The 22,335-nt window shown below is 54.5% G+C and overlaps 1 protein-coding gene across 1 annotated transcript in view; it reads right to left on the bottom strand.

The window, feature by feature from the left end:
- The window catches only part of LOC142917818 (protocadherin Fat 1-like), a 38,130-nt gene that overhangs the window by 10,939 nt on the left and 4,856 nt on the right, over positions 1-22,335 (bottom strand). The window contains exons 2-14 of the mRNA XM_076062184.1: positions 14,288-17,642; positions 14,011-14,135; positions 13,716-13,908; positions 13,371-13,435; positions 9,684-9,995; positions 9,312-9,525; positions 8,686-8,825; positions 7,779-8,069; positions 6,395-6,605; positions 3,467-6,072; positions 2,227-2,626; positions 1,724-1,926; positions 1,362-1,515 (exon numbers count right to left, since the gene is read on the bottom strand). Of these exons, the coding sequence (XP_075918299.1) occupies positions 1,362-1,515; positions 1,724-1,926; positions 2,227-2,626; positions 3,467-6,072; positions 6,395-6,605; positions 7,779-8,069; positions 8,686-8,825; positions 9,312-9,525; positions 9,684-9,995; positions 13,371-13,435; positions 13,716-13,908; positions 14,011-14,135; positions 14,288-17,522 (8,149 nt within the window). The 5' untranslated portion in view covers positions 17,523-17,642. The remainder of the gene's footprint in view (positions 1-1,361; positions 1,516-1,723; positions 1,927-2,226; positions 2,627-3,466; positions 6,073-6,394; positions 6,606-7,778; positions 8,070-8,685; positions 8,826-9,311; positions 9,526-9,683; positions 9,996-13,370; positions 13,436-13,715; positions 13,909-14,010; positions 14,136-14,287; positions 17,643-22,335) is intronic.

Below are 22,335 nucleotides of genomic sequence, written 5' to 3'. Positions count from 1 at the left end.
GAAGCACGTCCCGCCGCACACCAAGCCATCTCTTAATTATACAACATCGCTGATGAATCTATGAACGTATATTCGTGCCTTTAGGAATGGAAATAACTTTTTGATTGTCTTTCGTATGAATACCGTCGCATAATCTTAAGGACTTTATTCATATTTTCTATACGCTCGTGTTATGCTGTATAAGAATTAATAGCTCCGATACCAAAAGGGAAACAATGGATAAGAATTGCCTGCAAGAATTGCTTATGGAACTATAAATGAATGCAGGACGGTGTGGGCTATATATATAAGTTCAAATATATGAACTTGCATATTATAAGTGAAGGTTTTTGGTTCGAATATTATATGCATGTTTTAAATTTCTATCTCTACAATGGCTCGCGTCATGCGGGGAAAGGAATCCATGTGCCATTGTCAAAGTGAAATCATACAGATGTTGATGATACTGTATTGATACAGTGTTAAAAATTCCGAGATTGAGAGTCACATACTATGTTAGAGTTAAGGTTTAATTAGAAAATAAATTGATTAATGCAGAAGCGGTCGTGTGATTCTTTTCTATAATTTTTGCATAAGGACTGTATCCTGCGACAAGATATGAACTTGGGGACCTAAAATATAAACACACTAATTCACTCAGTAAACGTTAAAGCGAGAATAATTGCATTACACTGATCGATAATACGAATTTAGACAACGAAGCCGAGTTGACACTAGCATAACTGCATACGATTGATTGCATTATCCAGATTGATAACCCCACCTCGTCTACGAGGCGGGGGCTGATTATCATAAAGGCTGTCATTAACATAACCACACCCACTCGCATAAACTAACACAATAATCTCTCAAATTAGCATAATTTATATGCATAATTAACATAATTTCGGATACATTATGCAAATTAAAAAATTTCACACACCACATATACAACACCGGCCCCGACGATGTCTGCTGCTGTATATTTGGAGTTTGCGTCTCTCTCATCATCATCACCACGATGGTTAGGAGATGTTGACTACCTCGCCTGGTACGCAGGAGGTCGTGGGTTCCATCCCGACCCCGACGATGCCTGCTGCTGTATATTTGGAGTTTGCGTCTCTCAACATCTCATGGCCACTGTGGTGATGATAACTACCTCGCCTGGTACGCAGGAGGTCGTGGGTTCCATCCCGACCCCGACCCCGGCTGTAAATTTTGAGTTTGTGTCTCTCTCATCATCATCACCACGGTTGCCATGAGATGTTGACTACCACGCCTGGTACGCAGGAGGTCGTGGGTTCGATCCCGACCCTAACGACTATGAGAGTGAGAGGGGTGTGAGAGGAGTGTGACTATGCGAGTGACAGGATAAGTGTTACCGCTGACGAGGTGCAAGCGGAAGGGCGTTGCTCCGGCGTCGTGCAGCGAGTATCTGACGGTGCCGTTAGGGCCGAGGTCGGAGTCACGGGCGGAAACGCTCAGCATGAAGAATCCTGGCGCGACATCCTCCAGCACGGTGACGTTGTACCACAGCTGGGGGGGCACCGTGGGGCACAGCAGTAGTATGGTAGTAGTGGTGGTGGTAGTCGTGGTAGTAGTGGTGGTGGTATTAGTGTTTGTAGTGGTGTTGGTATTAGTGGTGAGGTCACGTATTAGTGGTGACGTCACCACCACTTAGTGGCGAATGGCGGTGGTCGTTATAGTGTGTGGGTCTGTGCGGCGAGTCTACGGCCACCGGTACCTTGTCACACACGGGGTCATTGTCATTGACGTCCAGCACAATGACGACCACGACGACCGTCCTCGCGTAGGTGCAGTCCGTGGCTGTCACCTGCAAGATGTGGTACTCCTTCTCCTCGCGGTCGAGCGGCCGCTCCAGGCGCAGCGTCCACTCGCCCCCCATGTTGACGGGGCCGAGGGAGAAGTGGCCCAGCGGGTCGCCGCCTGCGGTGGGTAGGACGCGGTCGGCGATCGCCGTCGTGACGGACAGGGAGTTTTAATTTCTCTCTCACGATGACGATTGCTTGTGTTGCGATCGAAACGTCATGATATTTTATTATTATAATTTTTTCATTTACCGAAAGACCCAAAGAATGTGACCGAGAGTTTGACGACGAGAGTCGGTTTAACGTGGGGGGTCTCCGCAGCCGACTGTAAATGTAGCGGTGGGTTCACTCTCCAACGCAACGTGTGTCGTGCTGTACCGGTATACTACACTATACACTACTAACTACTATACACTACCCGTCAGGTGGTACGTAAGCCGCAGGTGTTCTGACGTGGCGTCCGCGTCGTCCGCCCGGATGACGGCCAACGCCAGGCCGGGCTCCGCGTCCTCCGGCACGCGGACGTAGACCACCGAGTCCAAGAACCGCGGGGGGCGGTCGTTGGCGTAGCCCGTGGCGAAGATCACCTCGGCGGGGGGCGCCCTCCCTAAGATGCGCCCGCTCGCGTCGGCGTCCATGGCCCGCCGCAAGACCACCGGGGTCCCTGCCTCTGAGTTTTCGGGGATCTCCATCGCGTACTTGGGCCACTCGAAGGCGGGCAGCAAGTCGACCGCCACCGTGGCTACGCTGACGAACGTTCCGTCCGTGACCGAGACCCGGAAGCGGTAGAGGGCGGGCAGCTGCCATCGCAGGTAGGTCTCGGCAAGGTAAGGTAAAAGGTAAAAACAACGAGCCTACCTTTACCCAACCTTTTACCTTACCACAATACAATCACTCTACCCTACCTTTTACCCTTCAGCAGGTAAGGTAAAAGGTTAAAAGCAACGAGCCTACCTTTACCCTACCTTTTACCCTTACCCCATACAAATTACCCGATTACAGGGTAGTAATTACTGGGGTACTACACATGAAAAAGGTTTAAAACAGGTAAATGCTAGGTAGAGCGCTTTTATCATATAGAATATTCTCGATTATTCCAATTTTACACGCTTTCTATTAACTCACTCTGTTGTTGTCATTGTTGTAGCCTCAAATCTTTTAACTCAATTTTAACCTACTTCCCAATGTGGTTTCGACTGCAAACTTGGTATACTTATGTCATACTGATGACAATACTATATACTATCATTAAAAATAAAATAAAATATTTTTAAACATTATTTTTTATATGTTGTGTTTCGGCTTGGGTCTAATTGCCCACTGTCAACTGACGTTGGCTGTAATTGGCCACGGCCCCTTACGTTGTGGCAAGCTTCGGGGCCACTTCCTGGAGTTCTTACATTACTTCTACGGTACATTTCATAACAGCGTGTTTTAAAAAAGTTTTTAAAAAATATGACTTATTCAATGAAGGCCACGGACTGCGCCACGGAGCTTTTAGCAGTAAACAAGGCACCGTATTTACCGGGTAATACTTCGCTCTATCTTTACCCTATCGGGTAATTCTTCCGAGCTACCTTTAAACTACCTTACCCCTTGGCATGTCGACACCTTTAGCCTTTACCATTTTACCCGGTAAAAAAGGTAAATTACCTTACCTTGCCGAGGCCTAATCGCAGGCTGTCGCCGATGACGGAGACGACGCCTGTCTCGACGTCGATCGCGAAGCTGGTCTCGATGTCGCGATATGATTCACGAATGTCGTCCCTGGAGGGGGAGACAATGGCGTATCGGAGCCGGTGGGCGTCCGACGCGTCGGCGTCAAACGCCCTCGGCGCGGCCACGAAGTGCCCGGCCAAGACCAGCCGGTTCACGGACGCCTCGTACAGCGGCCGCTCGAACACCGGGGCGTTGTCGTTCTCGTCCTCGACGGTGACGGTCACCGGAACGTAGGCGGCGAGGGGAGGGGAGCCGCCGTCCGTCGCCCGCACCGAGAAACGATGAAGCCGGCTTCGCTCGTGATCCAGGGGCGCCGTTGTCACGACCAGCCCGCCGTCCGGGTCCACGTGGAATCCCTCGCCGCCCTTCTCCCCGTCGTCCACGATCTCGTAGCGGAGCGCCCGGTTGGAGCCCGAGTCGGCGTCGGCGGCTCTCGCCTGGACGACGGAGGTCCCCGGGGGCGCGAATTCGGACAGCGTGGCGGCGTAAGCGCCCCGCGCGAAGAGCGGCCGGTTGTCGTTGACGTCCCCGACGACGACGTCCAGGCTCGTGTCGGCGTACAGGCCCGTCGCCGGGGATGCGGCCCGCACCGCGAGGCGGTAGTTGGCCCGCGTCTCGCGGTCCAGAGGGCCGACGACGCTCACGACGCCCGTGCCGAAGTCGACGGAGAACTGGTCGAAGGGGTCGCCGTCGACAATGGAGAAAACGAGAGGCGGGCCCCCCGGAGCCGTTGCGCGGACGTGAGCGATCGGCGCGGGCGGCACGACGTCCTCGGGCACCCACGCGACGTGGGAGAGGCTCTCGAACGCCGGCGCGTCCTCGTCGAGCACCGTGACCGTGACGTCGACCGCGGACGACAGCGGAGGAACCCCGCAATCCGTCGCCACCACGGTCACGACGAAGTCCTTGCCCGACGCGTCCGGGGCGAATCTCCTCCTTAGCGAGACGTTGCCGCCGGAGCGATCGATGACGAAGCGGCCATCGTGGCCATCCCTCAAGGAGTACCTCACCCTGGCGTTCTCGCCGACGTCCCGGTCGAGGGCCGCCACGGTGAGCACGGCGCTCCCCCAAGCCGCCGCCACCCTAACGACGGCGCGGTACGGCAGGCCGACGAACGCCGGGGCGTTGTCATTGACGTCTTCGATGTCCACCTCGACCACGGTGTGAGCGACGCTCGGGCGCGCCCGGGAGCCGTCCCTCACATCCACCAGCAGCTCGTAGCGATCGCGCTCCTCCCTGTCTAACGCGACGCCGGCCGTCTCCAGGACGCCCGCCGTCGGCCTCATCCGGAACGCGCCGCTCGGGTCGAGCAAGCCGAAGACGAGCGGCTCGTTGAGATCTCCCCCCGTCGCGACGACCACGGCGACTACGACGATCGCCGTGCTGTTCTCGGGGACGCGCGCCGAGTACTTTGGCGGAACCCGCAGCCTGCCGTCGACCGCCTCCAGCACGGAGACCTTCACCCGCGCGGCGCTCGAGAACCTCCCGTCGGACACCTCGACCCGCAGGTCGTAGCCGGCGGCGAGGAGGGAGGCGTTCCGCACCACGACGTTCCCGGTGCGCGCGTCGACGGCGAACGCACCGCCGACGTTTCCCGAGGCGACGCGGTAGGTCAACACGGCGCCGACGTCCAGGTCGGAGGCCGCCAGGGTCAGCAGGCGGACGCCGGCGAGGGTCGGCACGATCAGCGCCGTCTCATACGCGGCCGTCGAGAACGCCGGCGGGCAGTCGTTGGCGTCCAGCACGGTGACGGTCACCTCGGCCGGCGTTTCGGCGGACAGCCTCGGGCTGCCGCCGTCCGATGCGGCCACCCGGAAGCGGAACTCGGCCGTCGTCTCGCGGTCGAGGGCCCCGGCCGTCCTGACGGCCCCCGTGCGCGGGTCGACGGAGAAGTACTTTCTGGCTTCGCGCTCGACGATCTGATAGGCGACCGTCGCGGGCCCCTCGCCGTCGTCCGCGTCGGCGGCTCGTATGACGAGCGGGACGCCGTCGGGGTCCAGTACCAGGGTTCCCGCCGACGCCTCCTCGCTGACGGCCCCGCGATAGCGCGGGCGGTCGAAGACGGGCGCGTTCTCGTTCTCGTCGAGCACGCGGATCGACACCGACGTGTCCGTCGAGAGGCCCGCCGCGTCCGTGGCCCGCACCGTCAGCCGGTACGACGGCGTCCGCTCGCGGTCCAGCGGCCGTTTGGTGGCAACGACCCCGGACGTCGGGTGGATGTCGAAGGCGCCTTCGGAATCGCCCTCCCGTATTTCATAGGTGACCGTCGACCAGCTGGAGGCGCTCACCGCGAGCACGAAGCTCCCGGGCGCGGCCCATTCGGCGACCTCCGCCGAGCCGCCGCCGTCTCCGAAGGCGAATTTGGGGGGAACGCCGTACGCGTTGACGACGATGCGGACGGTGGCGACCGTGGAGCGTTGCGGGCGCCCGTGGTCCTTCGCCCTCACCATCAGCTCGTAGCTCTCCACCACGGAACCGTCCAGCTTCCGCGCCACGGAGACGACGCCCAGCGTGTGGTGGACGGCAAAGGAATTCCCCACGTTTCCTGTCAGGAGAATTCGGAGGGCGTCTTGAATCGTCGTCGTCGGACGTACGCGAGTTCGCGTCGTCAAAACCGAAAGGAGCTGTCGAGGACAAACGACGCGGGGGAAGCCTCGGCGCCCCGTCGGCTGCCTGGCCCCCCCCCCCAGCGATCCAAGTTGGACCCGCGACTCGCTCGGGGAGAGAGATGCGACAGAGCGTCGCCACGAAGAAACCACAATGCTGGAAATGTGCCCCGGTGCAGAAAAACTCCCCCCGGGTGGGTGGGAGTGGCGGCGGTGGGATGGGAGTGGCGGCGGGACAGGGAGTGGTGGTGAAGTGGTCACCGGATTTGAAGCTGTAGCTGAAGTTGGCGTTGGGGCCGTCGTCGCAGTCGAACGCCACGACGCGTATCACGGCGGAGCCCACGGCCGCCGACTCCGCCACGTAGGCCTCGTAGGGGTAGCTGTTGAAGAGGGGCCAGTTGTCGTTGCCATCGATGACGCTCACCACCACCGTGGTGTACGCTCGCCTCACGGGGATCCTGGCATCCTGCACCTGCTCGCGCGGGAGAGAGTGAGTGACAGAGTAAGGTCCTTAGAAACATCCTCCTAAGGTTCAGCTTCCATTTCTCCTCAACGGTCCTCAACGGTCCTCATCTTTGGACACCCCCAAGGGCCATGGATCCCAACATCTTCAGGGGCCGGTCAGCGTATTCGTCGGCTTTGCCAAGCTCGGCATATACAGGGTGAGGAAGGTGGTCCGGCCAGCAGCCCGAGCATCTATCGTGCTGGTCGGTGCCAGGGTGTGGCCGATCCACGCCGTGCCGGCCTTCATGGAGCAGTGGACGCTGGACAAGGCCGTGTGACCGGCGGAAGAAGACGGAGAGCAGAGAGCTCCGCGTGCAGATACGAGCTGCCGTCGGATGTCACAGGACTGCGAGGAGCGCTGGGTGAAGATGTAGCACTTTTCGTAGTTGAAAACAGGGGGAACAGGGAGAAAGTAGCGCGAGGTGGGGGAGGTAGAGAGAGAGGGGTATGGGAGCAGGAGCAGAGCGTGCTTCTTCGTGTTGATCTTTGCGTCCACAAAAAAAGTAGCACAGATTGATTTTGTTGCACAATGGTAAAACACGTAAAATCTTTCATTTAAAAGGGGGGAAAGCACAAAACAAAAAACAAAGAAACCGAAATGAACTAAAAGAAGTGCCGACTAAACCGACCATCCTCCTCCGATTGTAAAAAAGAGTAAGAGAGGGGGAGAGAGAGTAAGAGTGTGAGAGAGTGTGAGAGAGAGTGTGAGAGAGTGTGTGAGAGTGTGTGAGAGTGTGAGAGAGTGTGAGAGAGTGAGAGCCGAGGGGAGTGCTTGCTTCGAACGCCCCCCGGACAGGAGGAGGCTTTCGCGGCCGACGCCATCCGCGGCGGAGGCACGTCGTGCTGGTCGCGTGCGACGTTACCGGCGCTGCAGTGCCGTCAAACTGCGCCACCGCCGCCCGACACGGCCGATCGGCAAGGTTTGGCGTCACCTTAACAAAACGTAGCGATCGGTGACACGGTTTGTTTACATGACAAACTACACTACACGCTACTATGCAGTACACTATGGTCACCACGCAAGACGATGGTCACGGCGTCGTCGTTATCGTCGTCGTCACAATCATCGTCGGCACCTTCGATTCAGCAGTCGACTACGTTCGGTGCGCACAAAGACACACCCGGCGTGGCGCCCCCTCACCATGACGGTGAGTACGTGGCTCTGCTTGGCCTCTCGGTCCAGCGCCACGGCAGCTGTGACCTTGCCGGTGACGGGGTTAATGCGGAACAGACGCACGCTCTCGGCGGCGTTATTGCCGCCTAAGCCAACGAGCGAGAAGGATAACTGGCCGGCGTCGCCGGCGTCGGCGTCGGTCGCCTCCATCCGGAGGCTGACGACGGCGCCAGGAGAGTCCTCGGCGACGGTCGCATTGTAGCGGCCACGGGAGAAACGGGGCCGGTTGTCGTTCACGTCCAGCACCGTCACCTCCACCTAGCGGGGGGTGGGGGGGCAAGGGTAGCAGGGGTGAGTACAGCGGTGATGTGGGTGGCGGTGAGGAGGAAGTGGTCAGAGGTGACGATGCCCCAGGCATGTCTCACGTGGCCACCGCGGCCGTCCCCTGCCTCGTGACGTCACCACGTCACCCGCAGAGACGGACACACACAGTCGCACAGAGACAGACACACACAGACAGACACACACACAGTCACACAGAGACAGACACACACAGACAGACACACACAGTCACACAGAGACAGACACACACAGACAGACACACACACAGTCACACAGAGACAGACACACACACAGACAGACACACACAGACAGACACACAGTCACAGAGACAGACACACACACAGACGGACACACAGTCGCACAGAGACAGACACACACACAGACAGACACACACAGTCACACAGAGACAGACACACACAGACACACACAGTCACACAGAGACAGACACACACACAGACAGACACACACAGTCACACAGAGACAGACACATACAGACACACACAGTCACACAGAGACAGACACACACGCAGACAGACACACACAGTCACACAGAGACAGACACACACACAGACAGACACGCGTGCCCGCCCACCAGGGTGGTTGCAGCGTTGGTCCCGTCGGTGAGCCTGATGGTGAGCTCGTAGGAGGTGCGCTGCTCGGCATCCAGCGGCTGGGCCAACTCCACAACACCGCCATGTTGCGTCACATAGAAGCGGTCCTCCACGTTACCGCCTGTCAACACGCGGTGCCCCTACCGTCATCATCATCATGTCACTGTTAACCCATCAACATGTCACCGTTAACCCATCAACATGTCATCATTAACCCATCATCATTATCATGTCACCGTTAACCCCATCATCATGTCACCGATAACCCATCAACATGTCAAAGTTAAGCCCAGCATCATGATTTCACCGTTAACCCATCATCATGATGTCACCGATAACCCATCAACATGATGCCACTGTTAACCCCATAAACATGTCACTGTTAACCCATCATAATGTCACCGTTAACCCATCATCATGTCACCGTTAACCCATCAACATGATGTCACCGTTAACCCATCATCATCATGTCACCGTTAACCCATCATCATGATGTCACCGTTAACCCCATCATCATCATCATGTCACCGTTAACACATCATGATGTGGGTTGTGATGGGTTGGGGTGTGTTGGGGTGGGGGGAGGTGTGTGGTGGCACCACGTGACCTGTGATGTTGAACCAGAGGAGGCTCCCCGCCGTGCTCTGCGTGGGCAGGGCGATCACCACGGAGCCCACGGTGGCCGTCTCCGCCACGGTGACCACGTGCCGACTCTGGGCGAAGGCCGGGGGCGTCTCCGGCGGCAGAGGAGTGGCGACCCAATTCACACGCAGTTTGGTAGACACCTTTCTTGCGTCCAAATCCATGTTCATGGCGGTGAGCTGCGGGGCCGGCAACAGAGATTGGAGAGTTCCGTTTCGCGGTCGAATCATCGCGGTGATAAGAGGTCGGGGTGATATCATCATGTGTGTCTGCGTGTGGAGGAGGGAGGAAGCGGGATGCGGGGGGAACAGGGTGGAGGATGGAGTATGCCCCTGACCTCCATGGTGTCGGATGTCCCCGCACGGTGCAAGTTTCTCCGGGTGAAGAGGATTCCGATTCCTTGATAGCTGTCCACGCGATATTTTATTTGTGGCGATATGTCGTACGCTATCCTGGCGTTGTCGCCCGAGTCGGCATCGGTGGCATAGAAACGTGCGATTTCCACCTCCGTTTCGTCATCCGCCACCACCACGTAGACGTGCTGGAGGTCCCTGGGGAAGCGTGGGGTGTGGTCGTTTCTGTCCAAGACGTTCACCGACAACGCCACCCTCGTTTCACGCGGGGGCACGCCGGTATCCACGATGGACACCTGGCACCGGTGGGACGGATGCACGCACAGACACACATGGACAACAACAACCGCCATTCAGCCACTAAGTGGCGGTGACATCACCACGATGCTTGTGCCAGGCTAAGTGCACGTGCACGTTCAGGCCACGTGAAGCATCGAACGCCTGCTAACACGAGGTCACGGGGCAAACCCAGCAGGTGCCATGGGTCAACTGACTGGCTGATGCACAACATGTGCCCACTTGCTGTGCTTTAGCCACCCGGCACTCCGCTCGATGTTGAGCATCGCTCCTCCGCCCTCCGTTGTTGTTGGAGGGGGACTGCCTCCAACTGCCCAGTAGCGTCCTTCACGAGCCTCCTCCACAGAGGCCGATCTTGACACCTCTGGTACCAAGTCCACACAGCTCCACATTCTCCTACACCACATCACTCCATCTCTTCTCCAACCCACAACTGCCCTATCACCAATTGTTGTGGGGGTGGAATGTCTGATGGTACAAAAAACCCAGGCAGGTGCTTAGTTTTGATGGGGCTGATGGTAAGGCCACACCTCTTAGTGGCAAGCTCCAGGTTCAGCAGCAGTGCCTCCAACTCCTCCTCTGAGCGAGCAGCAATTACCAGATCATCGGCATACATAACGCGGTTGACCAATAGTGAGCCATCCCTTGACCGCACCTGGGCATCGATCAGCCTTTCATCGTATCTGTACCAGATGGAAATTCCTCCGGTATAGCTATTGAAGGCTTCAAACTACATGGTCGAAATAGATGTTAAAAGTACCCGGCGTTGCCTGGGCGAAAAAGACACACACACACATCGACTTGTACACTCATACGACGCACACGTATATGGACTCGCACACACATTACTTTCATATTTACTAACTTTTAAAATAATAGTTTTCTATCTGCGTGACTTAAGTGAAAGAAGCAAGGTGGGGAAATGCAGGCGTGTGCCATGAGTAATTCAGAGCGAGGGCGATGGTGTCCCAACATTTTTGTGCAAACATTTTGCGCGAGCAAAAAAATAAATAAATCGGTAAATAAATTAAAGTCAACGGAAAAAAAAATTCAACTTATCCTACCCGTAACTATGAGCTGATGTGCACCAATTAAGCATAATTCGCCGCTCAATCCCCCGTACTGAGGGGGCAAGTGTAAATATGTTAGAATGAAGAAGACGTAATAATAGCATTCAGTGCAGTGATATGAGGTGGCTGCTGGTTCCTCCAGAGTACAGGAAACGCGATGATTCCCCTCAAAGTAGTTGTTTTGTGAGCAGGACAGTGATATTTAGAAAAGTAGCTATTCTTAAAGAGAAAACGTCTGCATAAGTGTCATTCCCTCGCGCATAAAGACGTGGTCGCAATAACAGCCATTTATATAAATAAGCGCACGACTTTACCTATCTGTGATGAACGCTGCACTTTCCGTCGTTTTCATGCAGGGGCCACTGCAAACCTACGCTTCGGTGTCGATTCCCAGAGTCGACTTGGCCCCCACCGACACGACTCTGCCATTTGTTTGGCGACGAACGACATTTTCCCATTATCCCCACATACGCTATCTAACCTATAAAAGGCATTTTTGGTCTGTCTGTCTCTGTCTGTCTGTCTGCATACGCTCACTTGCGGGGGATTTGGCTCTCGGACCGTGGGGTTGACGTCGAAAAAAATTTGCCGGGGGGCACGCCCCGGGCCCCACAGTGGGAATAGGCCATTTCGTTTTCCCATCCTTCACCTTAAAAGTGGTTAAAATCGCGTTTTGGTGCGATCTATCTTAATTTAGTAATTTACTTTTGCCGACCGGCTCGCGACAAAGCACGCCATTGCGCATGCGCGAAACGCTGACGCGAGTTGCCCCTGACAATGGGCGCGCACGCCGTCGCTGCAGGGTGGACGCCATTTCTCATTCACCTTCTAAATGCAAACAAAATGTACACGCGACGCCGAGGTAAATTCATCAAAGTGTCACGTGCTCTTCTCTCCCCCCCCCCACCCCAATGTGTGCAATTACTATTATAGGGTCGGTAGATACTAAAATTATCGCGCCTTTACACGATTATTCTAGCGCGGGGGCGGGGGGGGCAATCTAGGCGAGGCCGGGGGCTCTGCACGGTACTAGGCCTCAACACGCCACACTTGTCAGGTGAGGACTTTGTGCTATAGAGTCGATATACCCAGCGTTGCCCGGGGCAAAAATATATTTTAAAACTTCTGAAAACTTAAAAACATAACATACCAATGAAAATATATAACTCAGTCATTTTAAATTCAACCTGAGCGCACCAAGAATCTCGCGCAAAGGAATCGAAGACTGTAGATTTCTTTAGAATCGCATATTCTCGTTTAATATACAGTAAGTTGGTTGCATGTCGGCAAGTATGCTAAACAATTCGAACAGACACACATTCACAAATTTCCCTTTCATATATAAGATAGAGTCAGCATGTACTACTGTAGTGAAAGCTGTCATCATAGCAAGAACCACCATAGTCGGTATGCACTGCTGTAGTCATAGCAGGATACCACCCGTCAGTATGCACTGCTGTAGTGAAAGCAGGAACCACCACAGTATGTACTGCTGTAATCATAGCAGGTCCAACCACAGCCAGTATGCACTCCTGTAGTGATAGTAGAAACTGCTATCCAGTTGGTAGATATTGCTATATAGAGTTAGTAGATACTAACAGTAAGTATATACCACTACAGTCAGTAAATACTGCTACAGTCAGTAAATACTACGACACAGTCAGTAGATACTACTATACAGTTAGTTGTTACTACTATAAAGTCGGTAGATACTACTGTAGGCCCAAAAGATACTACTACGGTCAGTAGTTACTACAGTCACTAAATACTACTAAACAGTCAGTAGCTACTACTGGCTCAGTAGATACTACTATACAGTCAGTAGATACAACTACAGAGGCAAGAGATACTACTTACTCTATTGTATTAAGGGTGTGTAGGTTTATATACCTACGCAGGGATAAAGATATTTTTTGAGGGGGTGGGTCGACAATTTTCAGAAACCTTTTAGATCAACTATGTACCCCACACTTTCTATGACTTTTTGGACTTGTGCAAGCCTCTTATAATTTTGTTGGTGGAGAAATGGACAAACGGCCCACCGGGCTTTCACAATACCTTAGTATCTGTGTATGTATATGTAAGGTTTTTAAGAGAAGTTTTGAAATAATTTGTTTTACCCAGGCAACGCCAGATACTTCCTGCTAGTAGGTTAGATAAAATACTGTAGGAGCCAGAGGACATTCCTGTCGCGGAAACGGCTCCGACTCTCGGCCACGTAGTTTTACCTGGGCCCGCTCACCATCATGAAGGGTCAGGGACTCCCCATCACTACCAACACCACCCTCACGGTGACTCTCTCACCTCCAGCTCGTACTCCGCCTGCGTCTCTCTGTCCAGCGACTTGTTGGGGACGTTAGATATGGCGCCTGTGACGAGTCGGTTCACCGGAGGTCAACCACAACCATATGCCGGCCGGCACATGCACGCACGCGGTGGGGGGGGGAGCTCGTTACTGTGATGTCGGACTCTGTTGAGTCACATCGCGTCAAATGGAAATGCGTCGATAGTAAATGTTGCTGTATGTTAGTGCTGTACTAGTAATGAATTGGCACGTTCTGTGGTGTATAGAAGTGTCGTGTAGTGTCCACTATACACTACAATTGTAAATGTTGTGAATTTGCTCTCCACCCCCACCACCGCCCGCACCTGACGTTTTGTTTATGGTGAACATTCCCTGTGGGTCTCCACTAACGATGTTGAACGTGAGGCCCTTGCCCCGGGGCACGCTGTCCTTGTCTGGGTCCCAGGCTTTCACTTGGAATATAACGGAATGAGAGTTCTCCATAGCGTCGGCCTGGTACCACGTCTGCGACACCCACGGGGGGTTGTCGTTCACGTCCTTGGGTAGGGGGGGGGGGGGAACCACACACGGTACTCTCATCGTGGCGTTTTAAAACGCAGCGGTGCATACGCACGTGTGAGTGCGCGTGAATTTCCGTACCTGCACCTCCACGTAGATGTGCAGTGTGGAGAAGCGTTGGAAGACTCCGCGATCCGTAGCGCGCACTTCGAGCCAGTAGCTCCTCACCGTCTCGCGATCCAGCGGCCGCGTCGTGACAATCACCCCTGCCGGCGCGAAACGCCGTGAACGACACGCAGCAGAGACGGGCGCCGGCGTGAGCCTTCAGCCGGCGTCATCAACTGTGAGCCAGCATCATGAACCGTGAGGAGCGGGGAGAAGGAGGGTAGTAGTGGTGGTTGTAGTGGGTGTGGTCTACCGGTCTCCACATGAATGTTGAAGACCCCCAGGTCGGATCCGCCCACGAGGGAGTACCGCACCTCCCCGTCCAGACCCTCATCGTGGTCCGTGGCCGTGGCGGTGAAGATGGCGGTCTCCATGGGGACGTCCTCCGGCACGCGTGTGCTGTCCATGGAATCCGCGAACCGCGGGGCGTGGTTGTTCTCGTCCACGTCCATCACTTCCACCGTCGCCCGGCAGATGGTCGACGGTGGCCCCCTGGGGTCGCTGTCGTGCGCGGCCACCTTTAGGTCGTAGCGGCGTCGTCTCTCGAAGTCGAGCGGCCGCGCCAGCCGCACTGCCCCGCTCGTCCTGTGCACCGTGAACGTGCCGTCCCCCCCGTCCACGCTAACCAGCGTGTAGTGCACCTCCCCGGCCGGCCCCACGTCGGGGTCTCGAGCGTCCAGCCAGCCGAGGACGGCCCCCACCGTGACGTCTTCGGGCACACGGAGGCGGAGGGGGTTCGGCGCGCACGTGGGCGCGTGGTCGTTCACATCATCCACCGTCACGATCACCGCGGCGACGGAAGAGAGGCGGCTCTCTTCCGGCGCCAGGTCCGACGCCTCCACCAGCAGCGCGTGCTCGGCGCGCCGCTCGCGGTCCAGCGGCGCCGCCACCTCCAAGGCGCCTGTCTCGGCGTCCACGCGGAAGAGGTCGGTGTCGGACAGCAGGCGGTAGCGCACGGAGCCCGCGTCGCCCTCGTCGCCGTCGGCGGCCTCCAGCCGGAGCAGCTCGTGGCCCGGCCGCACTCTCTCCGGCACCCGGGCTGCGTAGGCGCGCCGCGAGAACTCCGGCCGGTTGTCGTTGACGTCCAAGACGACGACCCGGAGGGTGGCGCTCGCAGAACGCCGCGGCGTCCCCAGGTCGTGGACGACGACGTTCATGGAGTAGGAGGCGGCGGCCTCACGGTCAAGCGGCACCAGGACCCTCACGATGCCAGTCTCTGCGTCCACGGTGAAGCCGCTCGCCCCGTCGTCCGTCAGGGCGTATAGCAGCTTCCCCTCGAAGCCGTCGTCCGAATCCTCGGCCTCCATTCGGATGACCTCTGCCCCGACGGGCAGGTCCTCGCGGACTTCCACGGCGGCCGCCGGGGTGGCGAACGCCGGCGCGTGCCGATTGACGGTGCTGGCGGCGACAGGCCGCGGGCGGTCTCGCTGTTGGTCCGCCCGGTGGAGAATCTCGGCCATCCTCCGGACAATCCCCGTCGCCACGCACCGCAATGACGGCCCCGAACCGGGACTGGCGTCCAGGACCGAGATGTTCAGGAACATCTCTGCCGAGAGCTCCCCGTCGGTGGCCGTGAGGCCGAGGTGAAAGGCCCCCACCGGCCCGACGGCGACGTCGGCGAGGGAACGCGCGAGCGTCACGACGCCGAGGGCGTCGTCGAGCGCGAAGAAGCCGCCCTCGTTCCCGGACGCGATGCCGTAGAGCACCGGCTGGAGCTCGGCGTCGATGGCCAATGCGGTGAAGATCGGCTCGCCAGGCCGGAGGTCCCGGGGGATCTGACCCACGCAGTTCCTCACAAAGACGGGCGCATTGTCGTTCACGTTGACGACGCGGACAGTCACGATCACCTCCGCCTCCCGGCGGAACGGAGTCCCCCAGTCCGAGGCTCGCACGTGCAGCCAGTAGACCCCCGCCGTCTCCTCGTGGTCCAGCGGCCCCGTCGTGACGACGATGCCCGTGAAGGGGTCAACGGCGAATGGGCCGGGGTCAGAGTCCGCCAGGCCATACGTCACGCGGCCGTCGTACCCCTCGTCCTTGTCCGTGGCGTACACGACGAGCACAAAGGTGCCCGCCGGGACGTCCTCCCTCAACGAGGCGAAGTAGTTGTGCCGCTCGAAGACCGGGGCGTGGTCGTTGTAGTACACGACGTCAATCGTGACGCTGGCGATGCCCGAGCCGACGTCGGTACCGACGTCGAACGCGAGGCGGGGTCTGTCGACCGCCGCCAGAGACTTGCGGACGGAGACGACCCCGGTGGCGGGGTTCACGGCGAAGAAGTCGCCGTCGGCGCCACCTCGGACAACGTACCGGCAGCTCCGCGCGCCGCAAGAGGCTCTGACCGCGAGCACGACGGTGCGGGGCGGAGACCGCCGCTCGACGGCACCTGTGTAGACGCTCCGCTCGAACGCGCCGGCGGCGCCGCCCTCCCGGACCGTGACCGTGACGGGCCCCGAGTAATTGGGCGGCCTCCCCCTGTCGCGAGCTTGCACGGTGAGGTTCACCCCGAAGGGGAAGTCCGCCCAGTCTAGCCGCCCCGAGAGCCTCACCGCGTAGGTCGAGTCGGGGTCGGCTCCGTCCGTCAGGGTGACGGAGAACGCCCGGAGGGGGTCGCCGGCGATGATCTCCACGGCGCTGATCTCCCCCGCGGGGCCGATATCGGCGTCCTTCACGGCGAGCTCGGCGTACGAGGCGGCGGGGTTAGCAAATGACGCCCGCGGCTCGCGGGTCGCGACGACGGCAATACGCGGGGAGTCGTGGTTTGTCAAGCACACGGACACCGTGATGTGCGCCGAGCTGGACAGGCCACCGCTGTCGACAGCAAGCACCTTCAATATGTATATCCCCCAATCATCGGGCTTCAGCCTCTTGACGAGCATCACAGCGCCGCTCGTCGGGTGCACGGCGAACACGCGATTTGCCAGGGCGTAACGGATGCGCCCGTTGGGGCCCTCGTCAGCGTCCGTGGCGGCGACGCGAACGACGACGGTGCCCGCCGGCGCGTCGTCGGTGACGAAGAGGCCGACGGTGCTCGCCGGCGCTTTTAAGTCTCTCGTGCCGTACGATGACATCGAGAACAGCGGGCTGAATTCGTTGCGGTCCATCACCCGGACGTAGACCGTGATGAACGCCAGACAACGGCGGCTCCAGGTGACCGCCCTTATCCCCAGTACGTAGCCGGGGCGCTCCTCGCGGTTCAACGGCACATTCCCCGTGCGGATGCGCAAGATTAAAGTCTCACCCAAGTGCAACCCCTCTGCCGTGAACCCGGCCCCCTCATCCCCGGATACGATGGAGTACGTGGGTATGAAGCCCCAGAGGCCGATGTAGAACCCCATTCTGCTGTGGCTCTCCACATACGTCCTGGGCGCGGAGTTTTCGTAGACGGTGGCATTGTAGAAATATCTGGCTAAGGGCGGCTCCGGCTGGCCGCCGCACGGCGGCAGCAGCAGCAGCGGGAGGAGCACCGAAGCCATCTTGTTGGGCGTCATGGTCTGCACTCGAGAGGCAATGACGACAATGACGACACCGAGCAGCGGTCGGAAAGGCGGGTGCCGCGAAAGTCTCCGGGTCCGTTCGGTGCTCCCAATAGGGTATGGGTCCTCCTCATCCTGTAACATGTCAGATCAAGACCAAACATAAACCAAACAATTTTTATGTTTGCCAGGCAAGGCGCCCCCCCACCGAGCGACCGGGTAGCGCTTTTTCAGTAGCGAACTGGCCGTCGTAAATGACAGCTCAGCAAAGTGGCTCATCATCGTCGTCACGTGGCCAAATACCAGGCGCAGTAGTTAACATCTCCTAGCCACCGTGATGATGATGAGAGATGCAAACTCCAAATCTACAGCAGCAGGCGTCTTCAGGGTTGGGATTGAACCCACGACCTCCTGCGTACCAGGCGAGGGAGGTGACATCTCCCGACCACCTTTTCCAGAGACCCATCCCCAACGTAGACATTTGCGGCGGCCAAATTACTCCTCAACGTTCGCTCGTTCGCAGTGGCGGAGCCAGTGGGGGGTGGGGTGGCACTGTTGTATATATAGGCCTTTTTCCATTTTTTTATATTAATGATTTTGCCAATATTTTTTTTCATATAATCACTCGCGGGGTCGCTGGGAGCACAAACAAACAGAACCCCCCCCCCCCCCCTTTCGAGCAGCTGTCTTATCACTCTCGCAAAGATAATGACACCCTCCCCTCCCACCAACGGAAACGGTCAGTCATAAAGTCCAATTAAAAAAACACACGCCCCCCCCCCGCCCCCCCGACGAAGAATAACAAACAGGCGTTTCGTTTTGGTGAACTTTTTCATGCTTCTGCTAACAAATGGTAAAAATTCCAAAACTTAGCGACCAAAGATGAAGCTAACATTATCGATCCTCACACTCACTCCACTTAAAAACCAAGCCACAATCTACATCAGTGGATCATTACTCATTTATGAATTCAATACTAATGTTATTTTCACCTTTAATAATTTTCTACACCTGACCGAAGCATCAAGAATAATTCTAGCAGTCAGGGTTATTCCTAAGCCAAAACGAATCCTCTATCCTCGGGATATCAGATACTAACAAGAAATTTTGGCATAAAAAGAGAGACACGGGCCATACATCACAATCGCAGCTACCAGCGGCAGAAGACGGCGACCATCAGCTCGACAAGAAGACACAGCAGCTCGGAAGAGGACAGCAAGCCAGCTCCGGGGCATGGCCTCGAGAGCAACAATGCGTGTGGTGCATCGCAGAGAAGAGGGGCGAGGTGATGCTCTGTGCTGAGTTCGGCATGGACCGACAGAGTATCGCTGAAAGTTATTCTCAGCGTCAAGCAATCAACCTCTAGAAAGGGCGGAGAGGGCCAAGCATCGGCCAAGCCAGCCTTGTAGAAAACCATCTGCACACGCAATCGGCACCGCCAGAGAGAGACGGAGCAAGAGCGCGCAGCAGCGCCACCAGCGCCACCAAGCAAGGGTGCCAGCTGCCAAGCGTTGTGCCAACTCGGCTCATCCAGCAGGGGAAAGAGCCTGACCAGCCGCCCGTGTGAGTGGCAGCGCCAGCGAGCGCGCAGTGGGTTCGACCCGCACGCATACCGACCAGCACCAGCTGGGAACCAAGACAAGAGATAGGGAACCAGCCGTCGTTCGTATACCCTCCCCCACCCTCACAAACCCACGACGCTCCCGGCGTCTGCTCACACAATAATTTACCAAAGAGACAATCCACACAATAAGAAGACTAATTATAAAAGTGCATGAACCATCAGCTGGCCGTGAAGGCATCGCGGCTCAGCGAGTGATAAGAATACGCCGTTTATAAGTACATTAATTTTTCCTTATTTTGTTTTATGTGAATTTACTTCTAATCACATAAATTACCAATAGATTCATCGATACAAACTAAACTTTTGAAATCTTCATCACGAATCTACACGCTCACAGAGATAACATCGTGTTAAACCCGTTTCTTTAGCATGTAATCTTGTCTACGAATTAATTAAAGCTTAGCCAAAGATAAGAATCTCCCGTAGGAGGGCACGCACCCTGCTGCACACCCTTATTCCAAGACATTTAGTTAATTATATAATCTTGCCGATGAATCTATTGATGTATACTTTTGCCTTTGGGGTATAATAATTTGCTTTTATTGCCTTTCGTATAAATATCGTTGCATGCCTGTTTTAAAGACTCTCCCTATCACCAACTAAGCTCGAGTTACGCGGTGGAATTAATCATATGTGCGGTTGCCAAAGTCAAACAACGCAACCATTGATGGTTAAATGTACTGCTCACTGAAGGAAATTTCCCCGATGGTACCGGGGGTAATTCCAAACATGAGAGTTCGCATATTAAAGTGTCATGTTTTTGTTCATAATTAAAATTTCTTAACACAGAAGTGTTTGAGTGTTTCCTTCTTGAGTTCATGCGTAATAATCTTAATAATAAGAACTGTATCCTGCGGTGAGATTTGAATTTGGAGACCTGACATAAACAGTAATACATAATCAGTAAATGTTAAAGCAGGAATAATTGTATTATGATTTATAATACAAACTTAGACAACGAAGCTGAGCTTAATCTAGCATACTTACAACACACCTGCATAACTTCATACAATTCATTGTATGATCCCGATTGATGATACGGCCCTGAGCAACGAAGCGAAGCCTAATTATCATAACTGCCCACATTAGCATAATCACATAAAATAATACGATTCTCTAATTAGCATAATTTATGCACATATTTACATCAAATACTATAATTTTGGATAAATACACATTTTTCAAAATTTCATTTAATTTTTATTATTTTCATCAAAATTTTCATACCCGGCATATACAACAGCACGTGCCCTCCCCAATGATCGAATCATTGGGGTTTATTAGTAGTAAATCAACATTTTGCGACACCCACTGCCACTGTGTAGCATATTATTATGTGCCAGGGACTCTATGAGATGATAGAATATTAGTCCGAGTCCATAATTGGCAATAAGTAATGGCAAAGCAGTTAAAGTGACTCAGAATTGTGCACAGTCGCGTATAGAGTACACTACACATTAGTATAGAGTGTAGTAGCAGTGGCAGTAGCGGTAGTAGTAGTGGTAGCATGGTGATAGTAATAATGGTGGTAGTATTGGTAGTTAGTGGTGATAGTAGTGGTGGTAGTAATAGTGGTGGTAGTGGTGATCATAGTAGTGGTAGTAATAGTGGTGATCATAGTAGTGGTAGTAATAGTGGTGGTAGTAGTAGTGGTAGTAGTGATAGTAGTGGTAGTAGTGATAGTAATAGTAGTGAGAGTGGTGGTAGTAGTAGTTAGTGGTGGAAGTAGTGGTAGTAGTAGTTAGTGGTGGTAGTAGTGGTAGTAATAGCAGTAATAGTGGTGGTAGTAGTGGTAGTAAGAGTGGTAGTTAGTGGTGGTAGTAATAGTGGTGGTGGTAGTAGAAGTTAGTGGTGGTAGTAGTTAGTGGTGGTAGTAGTGGTAATAGTGGCGGTAGTAGTGGTAGTAATAGTGGTGGCAGTAGTAGTGGTAGTTAGTGGTGGTAGTAGTAGTGATAGTGGTGGTAGTAGTAGTGATAGTGGTGGTAGTAGAGAGGGTAGAGGGAGAGAGCGAGGGAGATAAGACGCGGTTCAGTGATGGTGCAGAACAGAATATTTTTATATGAAAATAATATCTTACATCAGCACGTACAATCTGTTTTCTGGGAGTTTATATATATCCAAATTATTAATCATTACCAACAAATGTACTTGGTTTCCACGTCTCATTTGCTCTTTTTTTAAAGTTGACTAAAATGCAAACACATCCTTTGTTCTGATTAACAGCTCCATAAATCTTTTTAAAAAATCTAGGTTTTTGTTTTAACCACTGCCTGCTCTTGCTCTCCAGTGCCTTAATCGTCGTAAAAATGGGTTTGTTTCATACACTGCTGTCGTGATAACTTCCTCTTGTTTTGTGGCCCCCTTTGGTGACAGCTTTAACAGGACTTGTGGTCGTTTCACCGTGAGCCGGCGCCGGATGAAGGAGATGGCTCTCAGCGCCCTGCCACGATGAACAAACCACCAACGAGTTAAACTATTGTCAGTCGTCTCCTCTGCATACACATCTATCACTTTGTTTGCAACTGGGGAGGAGAAGCTGGTGTTTTTTTTATTGATTTTAAATTTCACTTGGGGGTAGGTATGTTGTCAATTGTATCGTTTAATTCCCGCGCAGACTTCACTTCGAAATTGGTCTTCAATAAACCCGCGATCTTGATAGAATGCATTGAATCAGAAGCAAGACTTTGTTGTGTTTACTGTTCTAAAGTATGTTTTTTTATAGTTTTCAATTGTTGGGCTTAACTGTTAACTGTTTCTTCGAAAAAGCAAATAATTGAAAACACGAGTTGCAGGGGTTTAACTTTGGCTAATCATTGTCCCAAACTAAGGAAGTTTTGTAGTAATGGCATGCATACATGTCCTAATTGGTATTGGCAGTAAACACAATGCATTCAGAGTCTTCAATACATATAAACATTCAGGAGTTTCAAAAACCATTCCGGACTGGGCCAGTCTGATATTTGACAACACGTTTTTTTTATTGAGCATACATTGCACCATATATCAACGTTGATTAGCCAAAACCAATTTCAAGTATGCTGCTGCAGTGGAGTCGTCGTGCAGTGCATTTCACACTGCTGAAAATAATCCCACACACTTGGTTCCCCTGATCACAACGGAGCCATTTACATTAGCAGTGTCGCCTACTGTATTACAGTGAAGCTACACTGTACTCGGCAGGGATTTTGTCTTAACGCCTATGTA

The sequence above is a fragment of the Petromyzon marinus genome, unplaced genomic scaffold (genome assembly GCF_048934315.1).
Source record: "Petromyzon marinus isolate PM22_M1 ecotype Great Lakes invasive population unplaced genomic scaffold, UKy_Petmar_22M1.pri1.0 PM_G_Scaffold_53, whole genome shotgun sequence".
Classification (NCBI taxonomy): domain Eukaryota; kingdom Metazoa; phylum Chordata; class Hyperoartia; order Petromyzontiformes; family Petromyzontidae; genus Petromyzon; species Petromyzon marinus.
The sequence above is the reverse complement of the archived record's forward strand: the minus strand, read 5'-3'. Positions and strand labels throughout refer to the sequence as shown.